General features: G+C 38.6%; 1 protein-coding gene across 1 annotated transcript in view; it reads left to right on the top strand.

Annotated features, from left to right (window-relative positions):
• The first annotated feature begins 1,236 nt into the window (after window positions 1–1,236).
• Window positions 1,237–9,589, top strand: part of CCSER1 (coiled-coil serine-rich protein 1) — an 87,807-nt gene continuing 79,454 nt past the window's right edge. The window contains exons 1-2 of the mRNA XM_009995866.1: window positions 1,237–2,551; window positions 5,115–5,302. Coding sequence (XP_009994168.1) covers window positions 1,237–2,551; window positions 5,115–5,302 — 1,503 coding nt within the window. The remainder of the gene's footprint in view (window positions 2,552–5,114; window positions 5,303–9,589) is intronic.

Below are 9,589 nucleotides of genomic sequence, written 5' to 3'. Positions count from 1 at the left end.
AATATTTTGTTCCCAGTTTTATTTTTATGTGTGTGTGTTTATATACACTGTATAAATATAGATGTTGTTGATAGATATTTGTGCAGCTACATGATGCATATTAAATTGCTCATTGGAAGAATGAATTTGTTTTTGCACTTGACGTACGACCATTGTAACCATTGTTTAGATAAATGAACTGATTTTTATTCCTATGTGCTGAACACTTGCAGCTCATGAAGTTGCACTTGGACGTTATGCCTATTGTCTCTCTTGTTCTAGTGATTATATATCACATGATGTTGTTTCTTTCTCCATGGTCCTGTTTCTCACAGTGGTAGTTTATTATAATGAGAACAGAAAGGAGATGGAACTGGTATATATTGCATAAAGAATTATTTTCTTCTAGTATGTGCTGTGCTGATAAAAATAAGTTTTTATTGCTTAAATACCTATAAAAAATGCCAAGTGTCTGAAACACTTTTCACTAATTTCGAAGAACTGCAAAACCAGCTTATTATAAGCAAGTAGGCTGCAAGGATTTCAGATAAGCGTGCAAAGAAACCACTGATGTTCAAACTGAAAAACATGATCCCATATTTTGACAATAAATTCCTAGAACTTACAAGTTCTCAGGAAGAATTTTTAGTAGTGCATATTTTAGCTTGACTGCAATGCCAGCATTTTCTCTGCTGGTAGGTGGTAACTGCAGCCTTTATCAGGAGCACATAAGGGAATTCAAATCCAAAAGAAGGTTCAGTGAAGACTGGAAAACTTACATCCTCTTGTTTTTTTGCAAAATATATGAGTATTTAGGGACGTAACAAAATGTTTTGTTCGCCTCAGATGATGAAAAAGAGAGCTTACAGACTTGTTCTAAGAACTTGGATAAAGAAGGACCCTTGGCTGATATATTTGTATATAAAATATCAAATATAATACTGTATCTCTCATCTCTAGAATGTTTGGGGCTATGTCTTTGCTCAGCTCCTGGGTTTTCAGTGCTGCCTAGTGAACCTCACTTAGAAATTCTAAAAATGTTCAGTGATGCATGTACACGAACTTGCAGCTGTATGTAAAATTGATCATAAAATCACAAAATGGTTGTTGGCATCTCATGTATTTAGGCTGACTTAAAACCTGTTCAAGGGGACTTTGAGGCTAAATAATTTTTTTGTTTCCTCTATTATTTTTTTTTCTCTTTTTATCCTAGATTAGTTTATTGTCTGCGAAGACCCACGGACACTTTGTGCCCTGATGGGGGACTCAGGATCCAGACGATCAACTCTAGTATCTCGGTTGCCAATATTCAGGAGAAGTATTAGCCGGAGACACGACTCCCTTCCTTCTTCACCTTCTTCTGCTAATGCCATTGGTGTCCACGCCTCTTCCCCATCCAGCACGAACTCCAGCTCAGGGAGCACAGGCAAGCGCCGGAGTATTTTCCGCACTCCTTCCATTAGCTTCCATAACAAGAAGGGGAGTGAGCAGAAGCCTGATGTGGCTACTCAAAATGTTGCTGTCTCAAACGGTGCCCAGTCCTCTCTTGACGCATTCCAAAAACTGAGCTTAGAGGAACACATTAAAAGCAAAGGAAGGCATTCAGTTGGCTTTGGCAGCTCACGTAGCAAGAAGATAACAAGGTCTTTGACAGATGATTTTGAAAAGGGAAAGGAGCCCTCAGCTAATAAGAATGTCTTTATAAATTGTATAAGTTCTGGTAATAATGAGGGTGATGATTCAGGCTTTGCAGAGGAGCAGTGCCGATACTCTGTCAAACAATCCACGCGAAAGCTTCTCACTAAATCTTTCTCATCACACTACAGATTTTCCAAACCAGTTCCAGAGAGTCAGTCAGTTTCATCTGTGCAGCAATCCACGTGTGTGCTGGAAGTTAAATCATATGTGGAAAGTGAACCGGTGATTGCCAAGTCCTCTCCTCCATGTTCGGCCGAGGTGACAGAGTGCATGGGAAGCTCCTTGCAGTCCCCACTGCTCTCAGCTGACCTCACAGCTGCCCAGACCCCCTCTGACTTTGTCGCCCTGACAGAGGATTCTGTTTCGGAGGTTGATGCTCTGCCCAGCAGTGGGACTGCAGCACCGCTTGCAGAGGATTTTGGCCACAATGTCTCTACCTCTCAGATCTTCTTTAACCCTGTTGCTGCTCCTGCGAGGGAAATGGATATTGTGGAAAGTACTGGCCATTCTGTTGGTGTATCTCCTGTGAGTCGTGCAAGCTCCTGCAGTGTTGAATCTAATAACTTATTCAAAACCTCAAGTGCTAATCAAACAGAAGCATTGTTGCAGTCCAATGAACTACATATTAACAATGACAGGCACATAAGAGAAATTAACTCTGCAAATGCACATTTAGAAACTTTTGTATTACAGCATAGAGGAGAACCAGTGTTACTCTCTCCAAAGGCACAGGGGTTGAGTGGGGACAGAGATGAAAGCACACCGTCCAAGCACACAAGAGAGACAATTCCTCTAATGGAGTCTAAGATTGTTCCATGTTCTGAACCTCGCTCCTTGAAAACACAACAGGGTTATGAAACAAAACATTCTAAAGGTATGTCTCATGGTCTTCTCACTGTTCGGTTTGGTAGGCTTTCTTTGGCTGCAGTTCTTCTGTAAGAATTGTTTTGTCATAAAGTGATTGGTAGAGTTCTGAGTGCAAGCTAGGAAGTTAAAATATTCTGAATTGTGCCCTCCCAGAATGGTAAGAATTAAAAAAAAAGTCTGTTTTTCTGAGTTCACGTTTTACAGTTTGCTAGTACCCATCTGTGCTGTCCATAGCTATGCTTTCCTGTGGTAGAAAATGATTTAAGAAGGAAAGTATTGATTCTCTCCTCTTGTTCAATGCTGAAGCCAGGATTTTTGAGGCATGCCTATATTCCCCTTGAGCCAAAGAGTTACTTTGTTTGTGATGGAAACATCAGCAAAGAAATAAATCTTCTTTTAGCCCGGTTACAAAAAAAAACCAACACAATTTATCTTACATTGATCTGGATTTCAAAATTTCTAGACTCTTGATTGCTGTATTCTGCTGATGTTATAGAGTAGTTTGGAGTGGATGTTCCTGTGTCAGAGTTTGAAAGATCCTATTTCTACTTATATTTGAAATAACATTGTGCAAGTTCTCATTATGTAATTATGAAATGGATGGAGTTAAATACTGTCTAAATTTCACACTGGATCTTTAGTTTATGAAAAGGGATTTGGAAGTATTAACAAGATTAAGTAGAAAGGCTGTGCTTAGAAATCCCAGTCTATAAAGATGCAGATGAATAAAGGCACCAGGCCCTTGAGTGAAGGACACCTGTCAAAAGGCATTTGTCTCTGGTAGTTCATTTTTTAAAACCAACCTAAAGACTGGTGCTTTCTTGGATAATTCTAAGGCTGTATCTGGTAGGCCAAAACTTGTGGGTGTCAACCAAACTACATTCATAATGTTTGTATTAGAAGATGAATGAGTATAAACTCATAAATTCATACCCATCTTTTTTGCTTGGACATTTTTCTAAGTATGTGGATCAAAAGCAATCTTGTGTTTTGAATTATTTGTCACCGCAAGGCTTGGTTAGGTATCTTGTATATAAATGGCAAAAAAAGTCAAATAAATCCATTAAAATAGCTTTCACTGTAAGGGATCTCTTTCCTTCAGAACTTTAATCTATTGAGAGAAAAAATATTTCCATTAGTGTATGTTACTGGTCCTGAGCACTCAGTCTTCCATTTGTGAATGGGCTCATCCTTTTGAAGCTGGCTTACTGGAGTGTACTGAAGAACAGCAAGTAGGCAGCTCAGAGTGATGTTTAGAAATACACAGTGCATTTGAAACTCATACAACGACAGTTGTGTACTTAATCTATATTTCTGGAAGGCAGCTAACTGGACCTGAAACTGTGATAAAGGATTTTTGTAAGTGGGATCCATGTTCACAGAAAGACTAGGGCGATACTGCACTATATAGAAGTAAATGAATAATTGTTAGGGTTTTATACTTCTGTTCAAAATGCAATTTTTATTATTTTTTTTTTAACTTGAGTGTTGAAGAATCAGTTTAAAATTAGAAAATGGCCAAGTATACAAAGGGACCATTGAAAAAAGATGTAAAATCCTGTGATATGAAATGAAATAAATATAGAAAAAGCTTCTATGACATTCATTAAAATAGGGTTATAAGTAGTTTTAGCTGTTACAAACAGACTGGTTTAAAACTTTGGGTTTGCTGAGACAGTATTTAAAACCAGATGTGCATGCAACATATTTTTGTGCATTTTCTTTGGGAACAGGTTTTTTTCTTCTGTGGCTGGTATTATAGCTGATATTATAGATAGCATTGTGGATGTGACATTAATGTATGAGCAAATTTGACGTGCCATGTGTTTCTTAGTATATTTTTATATGTTTCTACGTGATAAGGATTCCAGGTGATACAGAGCCTGATGGAAAATGGTTGTTTTCTCGCAAAAGTCAAGAAGATATTATTTTCTGCATTAGATTTATTATGCTATTATGTTTTTTCTCTTTCCTCATATCTAAATTTGCTCTAACACCTCAAAATGTAATTTTTTCCCCTCTTTTTGAGTGTGTTATTGTTTAATTGGGACTGGGGACTGGGATTCTGCCTGCTGGCTGCAACCTGGGTTGGAGGGTGTGGATGCAGGGCTGAGCTAGGAGGCCGAAACAGGAACAGGAACCAGTGTACATCCCTGTCTTATGCAGTGGTACCAGTGCTGGCCCTGTAAAACCTCAGTATTTAGGGTAAGACAGGTTAGGTTTTGGCAACAGTGATATTTTCTCTGGTGGATTTTACTGGACAGCGGTTTGGAAGTGCCCTAGAATGAGGGGAGAAAATAAAGGATGGAGCATACATCTTTCTGGAGTCTGTGAGGAGCCATGGGACTGGGCTGTAGCATGCAGAGTGTGCTAGTCATTGATAGCTGAACCCTGAACTGGTGATCCAGGTGACACTTTTATCTAGGTCAGAAGGATCTGCTTTCTACAGAACATCTCTTATGTGACTACCTTTTAATGTAAGCATTTCAAGCAAAGCAATGCTCTCATTTAGAAAGTATTTGTAGAGGCTAATTCTCTGTAGTGATTTCTGGTTGCTTTTCTGTTTGTAGTTGATCTTGCCAATAGCTTCAGTCCATACAGAGAAAGCAGATTTGTTGAGAAACGACTGAGATCATCTTCAGAAGGTACTGCTGGAGGCAGTCGGCTGATCATAAAACCAAAGGATGGAAATACAGAAGAGCTTAACAGCCTACAGAAGCAGAGAGCAAACTCATCCTCTTCAAAAATGAACAGCATGGTGAGTTTTATTCCCCTATGTGGATGCTTTTGTTTTTCTGTGATTGGTGTAACTATAATGAGAAACAGCAACTTGATAATGGATGTTAACGAAGGTGAAGGGGAAGGTGGGGAATACTGTCTAAGGCTTCCAAAATGTGATTCAGACTTAGCTGCAGATATTAAAAGTAATTTTTTCTGGGTGTGACATGAAAAGGTTTGCATACTTTCTCTGAAGAGATTCTTCTTGTCATCTTCTGCTGATTTGCCTGGGAGAGGGAACTGCGGCAAAATTCAGTAGGACTATTTCTGAGGTTAAATACAGTGGGCTATTCTGTGACATTTTATTGTTACTGTGGTAGTTATTTCATGGACTCATGTATGGTACGAGAGTGAGATGAGATTCGGACCAGAAGTTAGAAAGTAGTCATTAAGGAGGCTGACTTGAAAGGTCTGAGTGGTCCCTTTCAAAATTGGTGACAAGTTTGAATACTTTCACTCTGAGCAAAAGGTGAAGGAGGAGAGGAAAGGATCTCTTCTGAGAGCCCTTGAGGGTCCTGAGGACTGGAGAAGCTAAGGCAGATCAGATAACTGCAGGATACTACTTTTGAGACCTCTCCTAGTGAAGTAATCATAGAAGAGACTGACTGACAAGTTTGCGCTTTCCTATAGCCAGTGAGAATGAACATACAAGATGAATGTGATTTATACATGTTCCCCAGTGAAAGAAATAAAGATGCTGAGATTTAATATCTACAGCAATGGCATCTGCTCTCTAGCTTATGGGAATCACTAAAACAAGTTTTCTCATCATTATTAGTTTGAAATATTTTATGCGACATGCTAGCTGAAAAAAGGATTCATTTTGTGTATCCATGGCTGAAAACAGCTTTCCACAGAATGCAAAAAGCTCCAAGTTTCTTACCACTGCCTGGAGTTGCTAAGCAGATGTATAAATGAAGATACTTTTCCTGCTCAGGTTTATGTGATAGCCATTAGGCTACAATGATGCAGGACCAAACACATCTCTGAGAGACTCAAATGTGAACACAACTGCGTTTGTAAGAAAGGATTTTTGCATCTCATTTGCAGATGTAAAATTGTTTGGTGCAAGCTGATGTTAGTTTTCCAGTTACATGCTCTTTTCATGTAATTTCACAGAACAATATAAAAATTCATACCCTTACTTTTATGACCGTGTGCTGCTTTGGCAAAACATAAACATAACATAAACATAAACAAAACATAACATCATCTCTCTCACCTGAGAAGCCAAGGAAGGCTAAAATTGTCTTGCTCAGTAGTATTCAAACATAATAGTCCCTGGCTGGTCATGTCAAAACAGGACCCCAGAGAAGGATCTGATTTAATGTGAAATTCCCTTACAGAAACTGTGGTAGGAAACTAGAGTTTATGGGTTTCCTAAGATGATTTGAAATCTGTCTTTTGTCTTGGTCAATGTCACCCACATGTCTGAATGTGTTATCCAAATGGTCCTTTGTGTCTGGGATCAACAAACGCTGTTGTGGATGGCAGGAGAAAATTATGTCGGTACCAAGCATATTCTTACTATGTGCAGCCAACACACAACACATTTCCTGGTGTAACGGTGTCCTGAAACAATGCTCACTAAAAACACTCAACTAAAATGGAGTTACTTGATGTCTTATACAGAAATGCTTGTCTTTATGCTCATTTTCTATAATCTGGGCAGACTGAATTACGTTCACTCCAAAGGCAGGATTAATCTCTTCTTTGCAGTAGCAGATTGTACAGTATTGTCAGTATTCACCAATAAATTTTATACTACCTGAAAGGGCAAAAGGCAAATTAATTTTACGAAGAGATTATTTTATACATCTGCCTTTCTTGTTTATAGATTGTTGCCAACTTGTCAGGTGAAGTAATGCAAAATTTGTTTATAAAAATCCTTGGTTTTGAATATTTTTAATCCACTGAATTATTACACCCAGAGGTAGAACAAAGAGAGAAAGAGGCAGAATTGCCAGATAGCAGAAGAACCCTTTGTGCTATTGAAGTGTGTTATAGCGTATTTCTCTGTTTTTGCAGGAAATTAACATTCAAATATTGGTGAATAGTGTCTCATTTTCCAAAGCCAGAAAGCACATGATGGATGACATTTGAGGATGCTGTTTCATGTAGGCATACAGAGCATTACGCAGAAGTAGCTCCTGCTCTAAAAAGCTGGTTCTCTGCCCTAAAAAGCTCAAGCCTGTAAGCTTTATGTGGGTTGTTGAGACTCTAGTTATTAGGCAGATCTTTGTGTTCGTTTAAATACTAAGCTAGACTGATACCATAGCAGGGACTGGGAAGGTAACAACAGAGTAACAAGAAGCAAACAAAGTGCATGGGAGGTAGGTGGTGATTTGAGTCTCATTTTCATGTCCACATCTCTTTGTCACTTTCAGCAAGTTTGTCCACAAATTCAGAGTAGTTTGCTCATGCTTATTTGTATCACAGTCACAAAGAGCTTTTATGTCAAGATTACTGTGCATCCTAATGAGTGAAGGTATAATTGTTCCTGCCTTCTCCCCCAGTGCACGTGGATATCATCTTCATATGCTAAGAAAAACGCTGGGTGTAAGCTATTTTAGTAAAAAGTGAGGTATAAGAAAAATTCAAACTAATAACACAATTTCCTCCCCCCTCAAACATCCAGAAGACAAAAGAATAAGCTGAGTACCCTGTAAGGAAAAAGAATTAAAAATTGAAGAAATTGAATGCTTGTAATAATACCTATCTGAGCAGCAAACAAGGAACTGAAGTTTAACACCACAGTAGCAGATTGTTACCAGTGAGTGATCCTACTGAAGAGCAAATGCTAGGTAAAGAATTGGAGTTGCTTAATGAAATATTGTTGAAAACATCGATGTAACTTAAATGCCTAGAAAAACACATCACAGGCATTTAAGGGATGGCAAATTCATGGCAATTACTGAGGTCTTTCTGACGAGCACAGGTATGCTGTTCAGTTGTGCTCTGCAGCACCCAGCAAGTGTTGGAAGCTGCAGATGCTGGTTTTTAGCGTCATTCAGACGTTGTGTTATGCTGAAGCAGCTTTACAGCATGAAATGTACATTTTCCTTGCAAACTGAGGGAAGTGCTCCAAGACCCTGTTTGCTTCCTTTTTCTTGTACGCAGGCATTGTGGGCTTCTGCTGAGGGGCTGGCAGGAATGAGGAGCCAGAAGACCTGAGGAGGTGCTAGATTTTCACAGGATATGAGAAGAAAAAAATTTAAGTTAGTGTCTGAGAAAATGGTCTTCCTCCTAAACAACCTGCTCAGCAGAGTATTCTTGCATGATTGCCAGTGCTCTTTTTGAAGGCAATAGGTAAACGCTTGGATAGGTGGATCTCCTAAAACTGAGAATATCTGTAAAACCTGCAAAAATGGTCACCGCCTACCCCCAGAGGGCTGTTAAATCACTTGTGAGATGCCAAGAGTAATTTATAATCTAGGGCAAGAAAAGTCTTTCAAAATAACACTGCAAACCTTCCAGTTTTGTAGTGATGTAAGAAATAAACTGAAACAGATACTTGAGATTAACAGTTTAGGTTACTAATTACATTTTTTCGTCAGTTTCTTACACTGTAATCCTTGCAGTGACCGGTTTCTGCCACAAGATGCCATCATTTTATTAAAAGTGGTTATACACTTCAGTATTACATAGTTATAAGCAAGAGCTGCCATTCAGGACTCATTTTTGAACAGTTTAATGTTGATTGGCCTGTATAGTAGAATAGACTCTTTTCAAATGAACATGGTTGATCCTGATAAAATGTAAAGAGATTCATATTGCTATAGAAATTGTGGTAATTTAAATGTTCCAACTATGAAGTCATCAGTTACAATGCTAGATATAACATCCAAGCTAGTAAATTATGTCTGAGAGTATTTGGTAGAGGTTATGGCTGAACTCTCTGTTCTCCAGCTAGGGGTGGTTCCCCTTTATAAATATGTGAGAGAGGCAAAAAGAAAGAAAAATGCAGCGCAGCATAGTAAAAAGACCTGAATGATCTGAAATATGCAGCCCTGCAAGACGAACAAGAATAATGTAAACCTGGGTAGTTGAAATGCAGGAGAGAATTAGAATAACCACATTGAAAAATTAGGATCCAGACCCCTAGATCACTCTAAATAATTTCTTGAAGAGGATTAGGAAACAGAACAGCAATGGAAAAAAGAGTTGATGTGCTAGAGTACTTAGAATTCACAGAAGAAATTGAGGTGTATGTGAGAGCAACAAAATGATCCTTCACTTCTCTTAGTAGTGGCTAATATGGAAAGAT

Source organism: Chaetura pelagica, unplaced genomic scaffold (assembly GCF_000747805.2).
Source record: "Chaetura pelagica isolate M959 unplaced genomic scaffold, ChaPel_1.0 scaffold142, whole genome shotgun sequence".
Classification (NCBI taxonomy): Eukaryota; Metazoa; Chordata; class Aves; order Apodiformes; family Apodidae; genus Chaetura; species Chaetura pelagica.
Note: the sequence above shows the minus strand (reverse complement) of the source record. Positions and strands in the feature narration are given on the sequence as shown.